At 47.7% G+C, this 17,867-nt stretch overlaps 1 protein-coding gene across 2 annotated transcripts in view; it reads right to left on the reverse strand.

Moving 5' to 3' along the window:
- Nucleotides 1-17,867, reverse strand: part of DDX6 (DEAD-box helicase 6) — a 97,330-nt gene that overhangs the window by 15,011 nt on the left and 64,452 nt on the right. For both annotated transcript variants that reach the window (XM_063943486.1, XM_063943485.1), the window contains exons 4-7: nt 12,353-12,457; nt 12,137-12,266; nt 11,838-11,984; nt 10,987-11,081 (exon numbers count right to left, since the gene is read on the reverse strand). In XM_063943486.1, coding sequence (XP_063799556.1) covers nt 10,987-11,081; nt 11,838-11,984; nt 12,137-12,266; nt 12,353-12,457 — 477 coding nt within the window. The remainder of the gene's footprint in view (nt 1-10,986; nt 11,082-11,837; nt 11,985-12,136; nt 12,267-12,352; nt 12,458-17,867) is intronic.

The raw sequence follows: 17,867 nt of genomic DNA on the forward strand, positions 1-17,867 counted from the left end.
AAATTATCCCCCTGAGAGGAAAATTCTGCCTCAGACATGTCTCCCAAACAGCACCCAAAGAAAAGCCTGTGAGGGAACAAAAGGAAAGGAGCCAGCTCACACCCCAGCGCCAAAGTGCAGGTCTGAAAACGTCCTCAAGTGTCACAGAGCTGCAGCGCTATATATCTGTATAGAAATAATCTGCCCCCCCTCGTTTTTATAGCCCCTGGTACTTGTCTGCTGTGAGGAAGGACCAGCGCTGCTGCTTGGAGGAGGAAATGGCGCCGAGTGAGCCTGGAGGAAGAAGCCCCGCCCCCAACATGGCGCGCTTCTTCCCGCTTATTTTTACATGTTTATCCTGGTGGGGGTTTGCGGGCAATGCCAGTCTGGGAGCCTGGCGCGCACTGAGCAAATTATGCTGCGAGGTACCTCTATATGCCGTCTTTGTTGAAGAGAAGATGTCTTTTCCTCACATACTCACCTGTCTTCTGACTTCTGGCTTGAAGAGGGGGGACGGCAAGCTGTGGGAGTGAGCATCCAGGAGAGCCCGGCGTTCATCTCCCCTCAGGAGCTGAAAGCATCCAGTCAGCAGCAGCAGAGCCCTGAAACTCATTAGAAGTGGGTCTAGACTGCTCTCCCTTCTTTCCCACAAAGCAGGGAGTCTGTAGCCAGCAGATCTCCCCAAAATAAAAAACCTAACATTAAGTCTTTTCAGAGAAACTCTAAGAGCTCCCCCGAGTGCCTCCATCTCGCAGAGCACATTTTCTAAACTGAGTCTGGGGAGGGATATAGAGGGAGGAGCCAGGTCACGCCCCCTTTGAAAGTCTTAAAGTGCCCATGTCTCCTGCGGGTCCGTCTATATCCCATGGTTCTTTTGGTGTCCCCAACATCCTCAAGGACGTAATAGAAAAGGTGCATATGACTACTGCCAGCACCAAACAAAAACGGTCTGGCTTTTGGCTGGGGGCTGGTTGTATAGTGGAGGAGGGTGTATAGGGAAGGAGGGACCAAAGCATCCTGGGACTACAGAGCTTTGACTGTTTGGTGACCGGTCCTCACCAATCACCTACACCTCACGGTAGTCCCCGTGGAGACTATGGACCCTGAAGAAAATAATTACCTGATCAAACAGACAATTAGACAGTATATGCCCAAAACATTAGCTATGGTCACAATACGCTTTTCCTTCATAATCAAAGGACCACTGAAGCCCAAAACAAAGTTCAGATTGAAGCATGAAGGTACTATGTTTATTTACCTTTAAAACAAAGGTATACAGAAATGTCACTATACTACAAGTCGTTGAATCCTCACAAACCTCTTCAGGACAAGAAAATGTGACCTGTCAAAAGCAGATTCTGCAGTCATTAGCATTTAAATAACTGGCCTTGTGTATGATTCGAGCTATTCTCCCAATGCCCACAGCAGCAATGCCTTGTGCCCAAAGACCACTTTGCCAATAAGAGTAATGGCTATATGCAAGGAATGTAACGAGTTGTAGTTTTCTGTGCAGTGAAGCTCGGAAAGCACATGACTAGCTTGTTCTACTAGTCACAGCACATAACAGGCTTCCTTGTAGTAGCTAGGAGTAGTTATAAGGTAGTTATCACTCAGCATATTGCTTCAGTCAGTCACCTGGCTCCCATGTTAGTCACTTCAGTGAGCAACCTTTACAAACAAAGCAGACAAATGTTTTTAGGTTGCCATTCTTGCAGTTAGCTGGATGAACAAAACCAGCCAGATTAAAAAGATTATAAAGTCTCAAATGAAACCACAATAAGATGTTCGCAAACAAGGCCAGAGCTCATGATAACCCTTGTTTAATTAAGTAGATTAAATGCTCAACAGAAACCAGTTTACAAGTTATTGCTCAAGTTTTTCCAGGATTAAAATAAGATTTTACTACCGGTAAATCTATTTCTCGTAGTCCGTAGTGGATGCTGGGGACTCCGTAAGGACCATGGGGAATAGGCGGGCTCTGCAGGAGACAGGGCACTTTAAGAAAGAATTTGGATACTGGTGTGCTCTGGCTCCTCCCTCTGTCCCTCCTCCAGACCTCCGTTAGAGAAACTGTGCCCGGAAGAGCTGACAGTACAAGGAAAGGATTTTGGAATCCAGGGCAAGACTCATACCAGCCACACCAATCACACCGTATAACTTGTGATAAACTTACCCAGTTAACAGTATGAACAACAACAGAGCATCAGATCAACCCTGATGCAACTATAACAGAACCCTTATTTAAGCAATAACTATATACAAGCATTGCAGAAGAAGTTCGCACTTGGGACGGGCGCCCAGCATCCACTACGGACTACGAGAAATAGATTTACCGGTAAGTAAAATCTTATTTTCTCTAACGTCCTAGTGGATGCTGGGGACTCCGTAAGACCATGGGGATTATACCAAAGCTCCCAAACGGGCGGGAGAGTGCGGATGACTCCGCAGCACCGTATGAGCAAACACAAGGTCCTCCTCAGCCAGGGTATCAAACCTGTAGAACTTTGCAAAAGTGTTTGAACCCGACCAAGTAGCTGCTCGGCAAAGCTGTAATGCCGAGACCCCTCGGGCAGCCGCCCAAGAGCCCACCTTCCTTGTGGAATGGGCTTTTACTGATTTTGGCAGCGGCAATCCAGCCACAGAATGAGCCTGCTGAATCGTGTTACAGATCCAGCGAGCAATAGTTTGCTTTGAAGCAGGAGCACCCAGCTTGTTGGGTGCATACAGGATAAACAGCGACTCAGTTTTCCTGACTCTAGCCGTTCTGGCCACATAAACCTTCAAAGCCCTGACGGCGGCATCTTGACCGCATCCCCATCTAGTAACTCGGAATCCTCCAAGTCACGAGTAGCCACAGGCACCACAATAGGTTGGTTCATATGAAAAGATGACACCACTTTTGGCAGAAATTGCGGACGGGTCAGCAATTCTGCCCTGTCCATATGGAAAACCAGATAGGGGCTTTTATGTGACAAAGCCGCTAATTCTGACACACGCCTAGCTGAAGCTAAGGCTAATAGCATGACCACCTTCCACGTGAGAAATTTTAACTCCACGGTTTTAAGTGGCTCAAACCAGTGTGACTTCAGGAAACAACACCACGTTAAGATCCCAAGGTGCCACTGGAGGCACAAAAGGGGGCTGAATATACAGCACTCCCTTTACAAACATCTGAACTTCAGGTAGAGAAGCCAGTTCTTTTTGAAAGAAAATGGATAGGGCCGAAATCTGGACCTTAATGGAACCCAATTTTAGGCCCAAAGTCACTCCCGACTGTAGGAAGTAAAGGAAACTACCCAGCTGGAATTCCTCCGTAGGGGCATTCCTGTCCTCACACCAAGCAACATATTTTCGCCATATACGGTGATAATGTTTAGCAGTCACGTCCTTCCTAGCCTTTATCAGCGTAGGAATAACCTCATCCGGAATGCCTTTTTCTGCTAGGATAGGATCCGGCGTTCAACCGCCATGCCGTCAAACGCAGCCGCGGTAAGTCTTGGAACAGACAGGGCCCCTGTTGCAACAAGTCCTGTCTTAGAGGCAGAAGCCATGGGTCCTCTGTGAGCATTTCATGCAGCTCTGGAAACCAAGTCCTTCTTGGCCAATCCGGAACAATGAGTATTGTTCTCACTCTTCTTCTGATGATTCTCAGCCCCTTGGGTATGAGAGGAAGAGGAGGAAATACATAGACCGACTGGAACACCCACGGTGTCACTAGTGCGTCTACAGCCATCGCCTGAGGGTCTCTCGACCTGGCACAATACCTCTTTAGCTTTTTGTTGAGGCGGGATGCCATCATGTCTACTTGTGGCAGTTCCCACCGACTTGCAATCTGCATGAAGACTTCTTGATGAAGTCCCCACTCTCCCGGATGGAGGTCGTGCCTGCTGAGGAAGTCTGCTTCCCAGTTGTCCACTCCCGGAATGAACACTGCTGACAGTGCTCTTACGTGATTCTCCGCACAGCGAAGAATTCTGGTGGCTTCCGCCATCGCCACCCTGCTCTTTGTGCCGCCTTGGCGGTTTACATGAGCCACTGTGGTGATGTTGTCTGACTGAATCAGCACCGATCGGTCGCGAAGCAGGGTCTCCGCTTGACGTAGGGCGTTGTATATGGCCCTTAGTTCCAGGATATTGATGTCTCCTGACTTGACCACAGACCTTGGAAATTTCTTCCGTGTGACTGCTCCCCACCCTCGGAGGCTTGCATCCGTGGTCACCAGGACCCAGTGTCCTGAATGCCGAATCTGCGGCCCTCGAGGAGGTGAGCACTCTGCAGCCACCACAGGAGAGACACCCTGGCCCTGGGGGATAGGGTGATCAGCCGATGCATTTGTAGATGTGAACCGGACCACTTATCCAACCCATTGAAAGGTCCTCGCATGGAACCAGCCGAAGGGAATGGCCTCGTATGATGCCACCATCTTTCCCAGGACTCGCGTGCAGTGATGCACCAACACCTGTTTTGGTTTTAATAGGTCTCTGACCAGTGTCATGAGCTCCTGAGCCTTCTCCATCGGGAGATAAACCCTCTTCTGGCCTGTGTCCAGAATCATGCCCAGGAAGGGCAGACGAGTCGTAGGAATCAACTGCGACTTTGGAATATTTAGAATCCAGCCGTGCTGTTGTAACACTTCCCGAGAGCGTGCTACGCTGATCAGCAACTGCTCTCTGGACCTCGCCTTTATGAGGAGATCGTCCAAGTATAGGATAATTGTGACTCCTTGCCGTCGCAGGAGCATCATCATTTCCACCATTACCTTGGTAAATATTCTCGGTGCCGTGGAGAGACCAAACGGCAACGTCTGGAATTGGTAATGACAATCCTGTACCACAAATCTGAGGTACTCCTGATGAGGTGGATAAATGGGGACATGAAGGTAAGCATCCTTTATGTCCAGAGACACCATAAAATCCCCCCTTCCAGGCTTGCGATGACCGCTCTGAGCGATTCCATCTTGAACTTGAACCTTTTCAGGTATATGTTCAGGGATTTTAAATTCAATATGGGTCTGACCGAACCGTCCGGTTTCGGTAGCACAAACATGGTCGAATAGTAACCCCTTCCTTGTTGAAGGAGGGGAACCTTGACCACCATCTGCTGAAGATACAATTTGTGAAGTGCAGCTAACACTATTTCCCTCTCTAAGGGGGAAGCTGGCAGGGCCGATTTGAGGTAACGGTGAGGGGGCATCTCTTCGAATTCCAGCTTGTATCCCTGAGACACAATCTCTATAGCCCAGGGATCCACCTGGGAGTGAACCCACTTGTGGCTGAAATTTCGGAGACGCGCCCCCACCGGGCCTAGCTCCACCTGTGGAGCCCCAGCGTCATGCGGCGGATTTAGTGGAAGCCAGGGAGGACTTCTGTTCCTGGGAACTAGCTGTATTGTGCAGCTTCTTTCCTCTACCCCTGCCTCTGGCAAGAAAGGACGCACCTCGGACTTTCTTGCCTTTTTGTGATCGAAAGGACTGCATCTGGTAATACGGTGCTTTCTTAGGTTGTGAGGGAACATATGGTAAAAAATTTGACTTTCCAGCCGTAGCTGTGGAGACCAGGTCCGAGAGACCCTCCCCAAACAACTCCTCACCCTTGAAAGGTAAAACCTCCATGTGCCTTTTTGAGTCGGCATCGCCTGTCCATTGCCGAGTCCACAGGACCCTTCTGGCAGAAATCGACATTGCATTTATTCTAGAGCCTAGTAGGCTAATGTCTCTTTGAGCATCTCTCATATACAGGACAGCGTCTTTTATATGCCCCAGGGTCAGCAATATAGTATCCTTGTCCAAGGTATCAAGTTCCTCAGATAAGGTATCTGTCCATGCTGCTACAGCACTACACATCCAGGCCGACGCAATCGCCTGCCTTAGTAAGGTACCTGAATGTGTATAAATGGACTTCAGGGTACCCTCCTGCTTTCTATCCGCAGCATCTTTTAGGGTGGCCGTATCCTGTGACGGCAGGGCTACCCTCTAGGGCTACCCTCTTGGATAAGCGTGTTAAAGCTTTGTCTACCCTAGGGGAGGATTCCCAGCGTAACCTGTCAGTTGGCGGGAAAGGATACGCCATAAGAATCCGTTTGGAAATCTGCAGTTTTTTATCTGGAGATTCCCAAGCCTTTACACATAACTCATTTAGCTCATGTGAAGGGGGAAAGGTCACCTCTTGCCTTTTTTCCCCATACATATAAACCCTCTCGTCAGGGACTGGGGTTTCCTCTGTGATGTGCAACACATCCTTCATTGCTATAATCATATAACGGATGGCTTTAGCCAATTTAGGCTGTAACTTTGCATCATCGCAATCGACACTGGAGTCAGAATCCGTGTCGTTATCTGTGTCAACAATTTGGGATAGTGGGCGATTCTGAGACCCTGACGGCCTCTGCGACATAGGATCAGGCATGGGCTGAGACCCCGGCTGTCCTAAGGCTTCAGCTTTATCCAACCTTTTATGCAAGGAAGTAACATTATCATTTAAAACCTTCCACATATCCATCCAATCGGGTGTCGGCGGCGACCCCACATTCATTTGGTCCCGCTCTGCTTCCACATAGCCTTCCTCGTCAAACATGCCGACACACCACACACACACAGGGGATGTTCTTTTTGAAGACCGTTCCCCCACAAGGCCTTTTGGAGAGACAGAGTATGCCAGCACACACCCCAGCGCTATATGTCCCAGGAATCACACAGTAACTTTGTGTTAACCCAGTAGCTGCTGTATATACTGTTTTTGCACCTAATTTATGTGCCCCCCCCCCCCCCCCTCTCTTTTTACCCTCTTCTACCGTGTTTCTGCAGGGGAGAGCCTGGGGAGCATCCTCTCAGCGGAGCTGTGGAGAGAAAATGGCGCTGGTGAGTGCTGAGGAAGAAGCCCCGCCCCCTCAGCGGCGGACTTCTGTCCCGCGTTTCTGTGTAAAAATATGGCGGGGGCCCATGCATCTATACAGTGCCGAACTGTATATATGCCCACTTTTGCCAAGAGGTCTCTAATAGCTGCCCAGGGCACCCCCCCCTGCGTCCTGCACCCTACAGTGACCGGAGTATGCGGGTGTAGTGTGGGAGCAATGGCGCACAGCTGCAGTGCTGTGCGCTACCTCAGTATGAAGACTGGAGTCTTCTGCCGCCGATTTCGAAGTCTTCTTGCTTCTTTCACCGGCTTCTGTCTTCCGGCTCTGCGAGGGGGACGGCGGCGCGGCTCCGGGATCGGACGACAAAGGGTGAGATCCTGTGTACGATCCCTCTGGAGCTAATGGTGTCCAGTAGCCTAAGAAGCAGGACCTATCTTCAGTGAGTAGGGCTGCTTCTCTCCCCTCAGTCCCACGTAGCAGAGAGTCTGTTGCCAGCAGATCTCTCTGAAAATAAAAAAACCTAACAAAATACTTTCTTTTATAGCAAGCTCAGGAGAGCTCACTAAGTTGCACCCAGCTCGTCCGGGCACAGATTCAAACGGAGGTCTGGAGGAGGGACAGAGGGAGGAGCCAGAGCACACCAGTATCCAAATTCTTTCTTAAAGTGCCCTGTCTCCTGCAGCGCCCGTCTATTCCCCATGGTCCTTACGGAGTCCCCAGCATCCACTAGGATGTTAGAGAAAATAAAATATAAAAAAAGTTGCACCAATTGTACATAAGGAACACGTCTGCGGCAAGTCTTGTATATTAGGCTATTATAGAATTTAGGACTTATGGAAAACTAAAAGTCTGCATTGTTCCTTTACCATTTGAAAAAACGTAAAATCTTCCTGGTGGGGGGTTGCAGAAAATGCCATCTTCATCCAATTACGCAGCTCAACTATGTGAGGGTGTGGCCGTCTGCTTATTAGCACTTAGCAGCAGCCCTCCCCAGAAAACAACAAAACCCAAAACATGTTTCTTATAACAAATGGCACAGTTCAGGGTTTTCCATTTGTTCGTTTTCAGCAGTTTCCCTAAAGTCAGATCAATAATCCTAAAAAAAACAAAACCCAACAAGCTATAACAATATAATGGAATACAATGTTATCCAAGCCTTGGATAAGACTCTACCACCGTGCTACAGTAGAGCAAGTAAATTGCTAGTAAAAACTGGATAAAATCAGTGTCTGAATGTGGACTAACAGGGACATGTACTAAGCAGTGATAAAAGTGGAGACGTGAGCCAGTGGAGAAGTGCCCATGGCAACCAATCAGCTGCTCTGTATACTTATAGTTGTGAGAGGCAGAGAGGTTCTTGCATTAGGAGGTGCAGGCCCTGACATGCCATATGGAGCATCATGGGGTTGCTCTAAGGTAGGTAGCTCTTAGCTTCGATATATTTAAGTAAGGAGCCATTATCATGTGGCTCCTTGCTGGTTAATCATAGACCCAGATTGGGGTAATGGAGGTGAGGGGTGTGGTGCCTCTGGACTGGCTGACTTTAGTGTGGCATACCTTTACATTCTATTAACACTTTTCACATACCAATTTCTTTAACACTATTTCTCCATTTTAATTGCATCTCATTTTTGTATCACCTTTATAGCTTCGGCTTCCTAACACTAATTTATTAACACTATAGTTTTTTCACTGGAATGCTGTCCTGGGCTTTCTGGCTTATGCTGGTGCTTTGGGGTGCCACACCCTGCACCTAGATATAATGCTAGGGACCCCAAATATACAAAGACGCCTTGATGCGGCTTTGGAGCTTATTCATACATTTGCACAAATATATGTAACCGAGATCTCTGAATTCTAATATTGTGTGGGATTTACATCTGGTTACTGTTATCATTCAGTGTGCTGGGGGAAACAAAATGCCTTTTTTTTTTCTTGCTTAGAAATACCCCTCCCTTTCAAGCACCTGAATGATATCACTAAGCCAAATGGGCATCTGCCACACTATATATACTTTTATAGTATGCAAATTACAAATGTTAGGTCAATGGTGATTGGTTGCCACAGGAAACTTCTCCACTGGCTCACTTCTCCCCTTTTATCACTGCTTAATACATTCCCACTTAATTACAGCAACTAACATACTGCAGTCAACGAACACTTCCATTATTTCCTGTAAACATGACAGCGCTGCACCAGTCTTAAAAGATGCACTCGCTTGTTTGCAGGGGGGTGGGGTGGAATTGTGCTGGGCATGGGCGTCCCTCTGCATGTCAGAGGAAAGTGTTGTAGGTGTGCGTTTTTTCCGCACTTCTACAACCCATGCTGAATTAGGCCCATAATGTACAAGGTACTTGGGATTGTGTTTTGGCATGGCCAAGTCAGTCATGTGCTAAATGGGGCTATTTGGTGCGAGTTGAGGATCAGTGTATGTGGACACATTCATGTGACTGAGCAACTGTGGTGATACAGAAGCCTCTTGTCACCCCATTTTTTTTTTTTACAGTCTTAAGAAAGTGCAGAACAACGATCACTGAAGGTAATTGCTACATCAGATGGAAATTCCATGGAAGACAGAGCTACCCCCCACAAACACTAGCTGACTTCTTGTTCTTAAGCAGAAAAGTTCCACCTTGTGGATTAACTGTGATGCTGTTATGTCCACATCCTACAGAACCAAATACCACAGGCACCTTTAGTTCAGTCCAACACATGATCTTGGGAGTTACTGGCATCTCTGTTGAGTGTAAGAATCCATCTAGCTTCTGGAACAATATATTTGTACATGACCTGTTTCACTTCAGTTTTCAGGCACTGAAAATATCAAGGGGCCGATTTAGGAGTTATTTGTGGCCGCCACCATATGGCACCCAAAAGCAACAATTCACTCAATGCACCCAGCAGCCATGGAGGACAGGCAGCTGAAGTGGCAAATTAAGACAACCAGAATAACTGAACCCCCTCTTCCCCCCCCCCCACAAGACGGAAAGCATGAATGACTCCCCTCTAGTCTCGAAACCTTCAAGTGTTCTCTGAAAACTCACCTCTTCAGGCAAGCGCCTCAAATTCCAGACCCACCCGCATAACCGTCAATGCCTCCCTATCTCATTACATCCCCTCTGCACAGTGCACACAACCTCACATTTTATCTTTCTTCACTTTCACACCCTCCATATGACCATATCATACAGCCCATTAAGAACCTTTGCAATATGGTGCACTATTATGCAATAGGCAGCATCTGTGTATAAATGCCTTATTCCTTATAGATTGTAAACTTGCGAGCAGGGTCCTCCTACTTGTCTGTCTTTACCCAGTTTTGTTCTATTACTGTTGTTCTAACTGTAAAGTGCAACAAAATATGATGCGCTATATAAGAAACTTAATAAATAAATCTTACATGACCTCTGGGATGGCCAGTGGTTAATTAGCCATGGGAGAGACCTTTATCTCTACCTCCTGAGCAGTGAGAAGAAGTGTGAAAAGACAGGTTTAGGTGCCCAAATGGGATTTTGGGAGCACTAACCAGGCCTTTAGACTGGATTAGCCACTATTTACAGCTAAACCCAGTCTATTTGGGCGCTTTAAAAGTAATGGTAGGCCAATCAGAGCAATAAATTGAAGTGCTCTGATGGGCGCCCCAAAAAATATTTATACTACCCAAGAAACCAAAACCCCATAATGGAGAGGTGGGTCTCCACAAAACCAAATCCTTAAAAAGTTGTCCTGACCACTTACCCGTTTCATTGTTAGTCCTAGACTCCTCTTAACAAGCCCATGCAGACTACCAGGCTCTGCACAAAAGCTGGTGGAGTCCATACAAAGTCTAAAGACACTCAGATAAGGAGTTTATTACTGAGACTTCAGCAGAGGTGGTGGAACATGTCCCTCATTGACCCCATGGATGTATGCAGTGAACTGTAATCTCAGTAAGACACAGCCAAAGATTTATCCCATGTTGGTTCTGCCGAACCAGCAACAAAATCTGCAGGCATACACAGGATCTGCAATCATCTTAACACTGCACACAAGGTGCTTGAATGCGACTGTTGGAAGCAGTCTCACCAACTTCATTCTCCAGAAAGATCTACACATACAGAGGTGAAAGTGTTGTTACTAACACATAACATGTTCAAAGATCCATGCAATAGTTACCTCATCCAAAACCATCATCTGAATGTGGTCTACTTTAGCTACGCCTTTTTTTATAAGATCCAGAATTCTCCCGGGGGTTGCAATCACCACATGAACTACAAAAGGAAAGTAGTGTTAGAAGACGTCTTCAAGCAGCACATTATTATGGGGGAAGGGGAAATAAAAGGTTATATACTACAACACCTAGCTCCACAATCATTACCAGCAGTCCAGCCAAGTATTTATAGGGGGCATTTCAATTCTTACATAGGAATTCAGCTGCTGGCCAATTACTCCCAGAGACTGCCATCAATTTCCATTATTCTCTACTTAGAACAGTCTACACATCTTTGGTAAATTCCTACAAAAACAATATTTTACAGCTGTATTTCATTACAAGCCATTGTTTTACTTTGCTTACCATAAGCAATCTCAATTCAGTTTTAGAAAATTATAATCCTCACAACACAATAGTACTGGGCCAATGTCAAGGGATGTGATCTATTTGGGGCAGGTCTAGACACAAGGAGGAATGTAAACCAAGAGAAGGCAGGTAGGAAATACCCCTCCTTCCCTAACTCTGCTCAGGGTATGTACACAGCGGTCAGAGACTAAGATAGGCATATTGCATTACACTTATCTATGATTAATAAACCTTTGTTATAATCCCTTAAGATAAAGGAAAACACAGTAACTGCGTCATTTTGAAGGATGTTATTTTCATATAAAATGTATAATCATTATGTATATATTGTCACTAAGAGAAACAAATAAAGGAACATTCACAAACATCTGACTCCAGTATAACTTGCTAAATATAGTATCACACGTTAACCCAAAGCTAACATTTTAAGCTGAAAGAAAACTATTACCTGTATCATCCAGCCTCATTATATCATCTCTCAGGTTGGTGCCTCCCGTTGTTGCCATGACTTTAACCCCACCCATGTGCTTGCTGACTTGGATGCAGATCTGACTGACCTGAAGTGCAAGCTCTCGAGTGGGTACAATCACCATTGCTGTAGACAGAGCAGGAATGAAAACACAGATTAAAGTATTACATGGCACAAAACCAGTCTGGAGAATAATGTTTTTGTAGCTCTCTACAACATGCACTTCTGTTTAGTAAGTCGCAACTTGTTCACGAAACACTACTGTGACCGTTCCTAACCTTGTATGCAGTCCTTCTTTAGGTCAAGCCGTTCAAGTAAGGGAATGAGGTAGGCTCCACTCTTGCCAGTTCCATTCTTTGCTCTAGCCAAGATATCCCTACCAGACAATGCAATGGGAATGCTTTCCTCCTGTAGAGGAGATTGGCAGAAACAAAACACGCTGTAATAAAAGTGGTGCATTCAGCTTTCTGTGGGGAGAGGGGTTTATAACCTACCTGAATTGGAGATGGTTTTTCCCATCCCATTTCAAAAATTCCCATGAGCAGCTCTCTTTTTAGACAGTAATCTTCAAACTCATTGCCTTTTGTTGAGGTGACATCCTGTAGGGAACACGGAGAGTCAACAAGTGAAAACCATGCAGCTGCACATGGCCAGCCAATGAGAAGTCGGACCAACCAGCAGAATGATGGCTGGCAGTTCGCAAACTCATCTTAATAGGCTTCTCTCAAAAGAAAGTTTTTAAACCAATTGTGAAAGGGCTCTAAACTGCTAATTTACCTTCTTGTAACCAATTTAAAAGCCACGTAATTTTTTTTTTTAAAGCAAATAAATTTTAGCACCAAACTTAAAAAAACAAACAAAAAAAAAAAAAAAACACGAGATTTATGGTAAGAACTTACCGTTGTTAAATCTTTCTGCGAGGTACACTGGGTTCCACAGGGAATAACATTGGGGTGTAGAGTAGGATCTTGATCGGAGGCACCAACAGGCTCAAAGCTTTGACTGTTCCCAGAATGCATAGCACCATCTCCTCTATAACCCCGCCTCCGTGCACAGGAGCTCAGTTTTGTTAACCAGTCCAATGCAGTAGCAGGTAAAAGACGACAACCATTAGTAGCCATGTACACCACATTCTCACGACAGGAGAAGGTATCAGCGGCTAATGCCATACAAACCCAAAGAAGCCAAGTGAGTCAGGGTGGGCGCCCTGTGGAACCCAGTGTACCTCGCAGAAAGATTTAACGGTAAGTTCTTACCATAAATCTCCTTTTCTGCAGCGGGGTACACTGGGTTCCACAGGGAACATCGGGGATGTCCTAAAGCAGTTCAAGGGAGGGGACGCACTGTAGCGGGCGTAAGAACCTGATGTCCAAAGGAAGCATCCAGGGAGGCGGATGTATTGAAGGCATAGAACCTTAAGAATGTGTTCACCGAGGACCACGTAGCCGCCTTGCGCAATTGTTCAGCGGACGCACCACGGCAGGCCGCCCAAGAAGGTCCAGACCGAGTAGAATGGGCCTTGATAGTAGCAGGAACTGGACGACCAGCCTGTACATAAGCATGTGCAATCACCATTCTAATCCATATGGCCAGGGTCTGCTTGTGAGCAGGCCAGCCACGTTTGTGAAAGCCAAACCGTACAAAGAGAATCAGACTTCCTAATGGGAGCTGTCCTCTTTACATAGATACGGAGAGCCCGTACCACATCCAAAGACCGCTCTCTGGAAGACAATTCAGGAGAGACAAAGGCCGGAACCACAATCTCCTGATTAAGGTGGAAAGACGACACCACCTTAGGTAGGTATCCGGGACGTGTCCTAAGAACCGCCTGGTCACGGTGAAAAATCAGATAGGGGGACCTACAAGACAAGGCACCCAAATCAGACACCCGTCTAGCAGAGGCAATAGCCAGTAGAAACCATACCTTAAGAGAAAGCCATTTAAGGTCTGCTGATTCAAGAGGCTCAAATGGAGACCCTTGTAATGCCTCCAGAACCACCGACAAATCCCAAGGAGCCACAGGCGGGACGTAAGGAGGTTGAATCCGTAACACACCCTGAGTGAATGTATGATCAGGGAGAGTTGCAATTTTTCTCTGAAACCAAACAGACAAGGCAGAAATATGACCCTTGATGGAGGCCAGACGAAGGCCCAAGTCCAGGCCCTGTTGCAGAAAGGCCAAAAGTTTGGCCGTACTAAACTTGTAAGCATCATGATTGTTAGATGCACACCAAGCAAAGTAAGAATTCCAGACCCTATGATAAATCAGAGCAGAAGCTGGTTTCCAGGCCTTCAACATAGTTTGAATGACCGCCTCAGAAAAAACCTTTGGCCCTCAGGACCGAAGCTTCAAGAGCCACGCCGTCAAAGCCAACCGGGCCAAATCCAGATATACACAAGGGCCCTGAACGAGGAGATCCGGGCGCTGCGGAAGTAGAAGGGGGCACTCTATCGAGAGACCCTGAAGGTCTGAGAACCAATGCAGTCTGGGCCAATCAGAAGCAGGAGTCCTCCTCCTTGCTTGAACTTCCTTATTACCCTGGGCAGAAGTGACACCGGAGGGAACACGTAGGGCGGCTGAAAGTTCCATGGAATTGCCAGTGCGTCCACGAACGCTGCTTGAGGATCATTTGTTCTTGCTCAGAAGACCGGAACCTTGCAATTGTGTCGAGACGCCATCAGGTCTACATCTGGGAGACCCCACTTGTCCACTAGGAGTTGAAATACTTCTGGATGGAGGCTCCACTCTCCGGCGTGTACGTCCTGATGACTGAGGAAGTTCGCTTTCCAGTTTAGGACCCCCGGAATGAACACTGCCAATATGGCCGGTAGATGGCGTTCTGCCCACTGAAGAATCCTTGATACTTCCCTCATTGCCATGCGGCTTTGAGTGCCGCCTTGATGATTTATGTACGCCACTGTTGTGGCGTTGTCCGAATGTATTTGAACAGGTCTGTTCTGTAGTAAATGCTGGGCCAAGTTCAGTGCTTTGAACACTGCCCGCAGTTCCAGAATGTTTATATCGGGAGGAGAGACTCCTCCCTGGTCCACCGACCCTGAAGGAAGTGTTGCCCCAACCTCTCAGACTGGCATACGTCGACAGAAGGACCCAGTTGGAGATCCAGAGAGGACGACCCCTGCTCAAACGCTGGTCCTGCAGCCACCAACTCGGTGACAGACGGACCTCCGGAGATAAGGAGATCATGTGAGACCCGAGTCGGTGAGGCAGGCCATCCCACTTAGCAAGAATCAGTTTCTGCAGAGGGCGGGAATGGAATGGAGCGTACGCCACCATGTCGAAAGCAGACACCATGAGACCTAGTACTTGCATTGCCAAGTGTATCGACACTTGCGGATGAGATAGGAAGCATTGAATCCTGTCCTGAAGTTTCAGGACCTTCTCCTGAAACAAGAACAACCGCTGGTTGTGAATGTCCAACAACGCCCCCAGGTGCACCATGCTCTGAGCAGGGAACGGGGAAGATTTCTTCCAGTTGATGAGCCACCCATGGGCTTGCAGAAAATGGAGCGTCAAATCCAGATGACGAAGGAGAATTTCTGGGGAATTTGCTAGGATTAACAAGTCCAGATACGGGAAGATCCTGACCCCTTGACGGCGGAGTACAGCCGCCATGACCTTCGTGAAGACTCGCGGAGCCGTGGTCAAACCAAAAAGGTAAAGCCCGAAATTGATAATGGAGGTTGCCCACAGCAAACCTCAGGTACTGCTGATGTGACATTGCAATAGGAATATGCAGGTAAGCATCCTGTATGTCCAGGGAGACCATATAGTGCCCAGGCTCCAAGGCTAGACCAATAGAGCGAAGAGTTTCCATACGAAACTTGGAGACTCACCAATTTGTTCAAGGACTTGAGTTTGCGAATGGGCCGAGAGGACCAATTCGGTTTTCGGGACTAGGAACAGCAGTGAATAGTACCCCTTTCCTCTCTGAGCCAAAAGGCACCTGTACTACCACTCCTGTATCCAGGAGGGACGTACCACTGAAGAGTTTTTGCCTTCACTTGATCCGAAGGGACGTCTGTCAGACAAAATCGATGAGGGGGACGATTCTTGAAGTATATGGCGTAACCTCGAGCGACGACTTCCCGTACCCAGGTGTCGGAAGTGGTCTTCAACCATTCCTGGGTAGACCCTAGAAGTCGGCCTCCCACCCTGGGATCCCCGCCCCGTCATGCAGCAGGCTTGTCAGTTTTGGAAGCTGGCTGACAGGCACGTTTAGGTTTGGGCTTAGTGGTTTTGGAAGTGCGAGCCTGTTTCGGGTACGCCTGACCTTTTGCTTTACCTGAAGGACGAAAGGAAGTACTCTTAGCCTTCGGCACCAAAAGGAGCAGTACTAGGTAGACACGCTGTTTTAGCAGAAGCTAAGTCAGCCACTATTTTGTTGAGGTCCTCTCCAAAAAGAATGTCCCTTAAAAAGGGAGCACCTCCAGGGTTTTCTTAGAGTCCAGATCCACAGACCAGGACCATAACCATAGAATCCGGCGAGCAAAAATGGACGTAGAAGCTGCATTGGCCGCCAGAATACTGGCGTCAGAAGCCGCCTCCTTAATGTAATGAGAGGCTGTAACAATATACGACAGACATTGTCTAGCATTATCAGACAAGTTGGAAGTCAGCTCCGCTTCCACCTCCTGAGCCCACACTTCAATAGCTTCTGCACCCAAGTAGCTGCAATAGTGGGCCGATGCACAGCTCCTGCTAGGGTGTAAATCGCCTTTAAGCAACCCTCCACACGCTTATCCGTCGGCTCTTTCAGAGAAGTGATGGTAGTTACGGGTAGAGCTGAGGAAACCACCAGCCACGCCATTTGCGAATCCACAGGCGGGGGGCGTTTCCCAATTTTTACTTAGCTACGCAGCGTGGGGATAGCGAGCCAGCATTTTCTTGTGAGGTGTGAATTTCCCAGGATTCCAGACATATGTCAACTAAATGGTCAGAGTGAGGCAAAACTTGTTTAACAACCTTCTGACGTTTAAATCTGTCCGGTTTCTTATACCCCTTTTCCACTACCTTTAAAAACACGGATAAATGCGCGGGGGCGGGCATTTACCAGTGTTTTTTTCCTAGTGGAAAAGGGTACCACTGCAAATTCCCGGATCAAGTGATCCGGGAATCCTACCCGGGTAGCTTGCCGGATTGAACAAGTGTTTAACCCAGTAAGCTGTGTAGTGTGAACTGGAGCAGTGTCGATGCGACACAGCTCCCGTTCACAGTGAATGGAAGAGTGGCGCTGGGAGATCATGTGATCTTCCAGCACCTCCCCTGCCATGTCAGCAGCAGCGTCACCAACCCAGCAATATGCCAGGTTGGTGAGCGCTGTGGGAAAGGGGGCTGTAGCACGGGTCGCAGCCGTGTCAGGCTCCCGGCTGCGACCCGTGCTACAGATGGAAAAGGGGTATTAGAGGTAGCATCAGGCTCTGGGTCATCAGTAATTTGAAAAAATTAGTCCGATAGCCTCCAGTAAGTCAGGAACATCCACCTGTGAGACAGATACCCCACCAGAAGTATCTGGATCGTATCTGTGGGATCAGTATACACGCCATCCTCAGACGAGGTGTCTGGGACGTGGGTGGATTGTGAGGAAGTAATGGCCCGCTTAGAGGACCCCTTGGTCTTAGGTGGGCAAGAGATAGATTTCTGTTTTGTCAGTGATTGGGTCAATTGCTGTAACTGAGTGGACAGGTGATCTGCCCATGGTGGATTAACCACCGGGACAATATGCAGTTGTACCGGCATATGAGGTCCCATAAGGGGCGCAAGTCTAGTTACCAGCATACTTAACGTGGAGAAAGTAGCCCAAGGTGGGTCATTATGAACCCCCGTTGCTATGGTCCCACTGGGGGGTAGGGAACCCCCAGAACCTGAACCCTCTGCTGCTATGTTTTCCTCTAACGTGTCCGCAGCATCACCACCACACAATGCGGGATCAGCCACAGCCCCGTCGCCCTTTGTAGCTGACATACCTGTAAGCTCAAATCACGGGCAAC

This window comes from Pseudophryne corroboree, chromosome 10, assembly GCF_028390025.1.
Source record: "Pseudophryne corroboree isolate aPseCor3 chromosome 10, aPseCor3.hap2, whole genome shotgun sequence".
NCBI lineage: Eukaryota > Metazoa > Chordata > Amphibia > Anura > Myobatrachidae > Pseudophryne > Pseudophryne corroboree.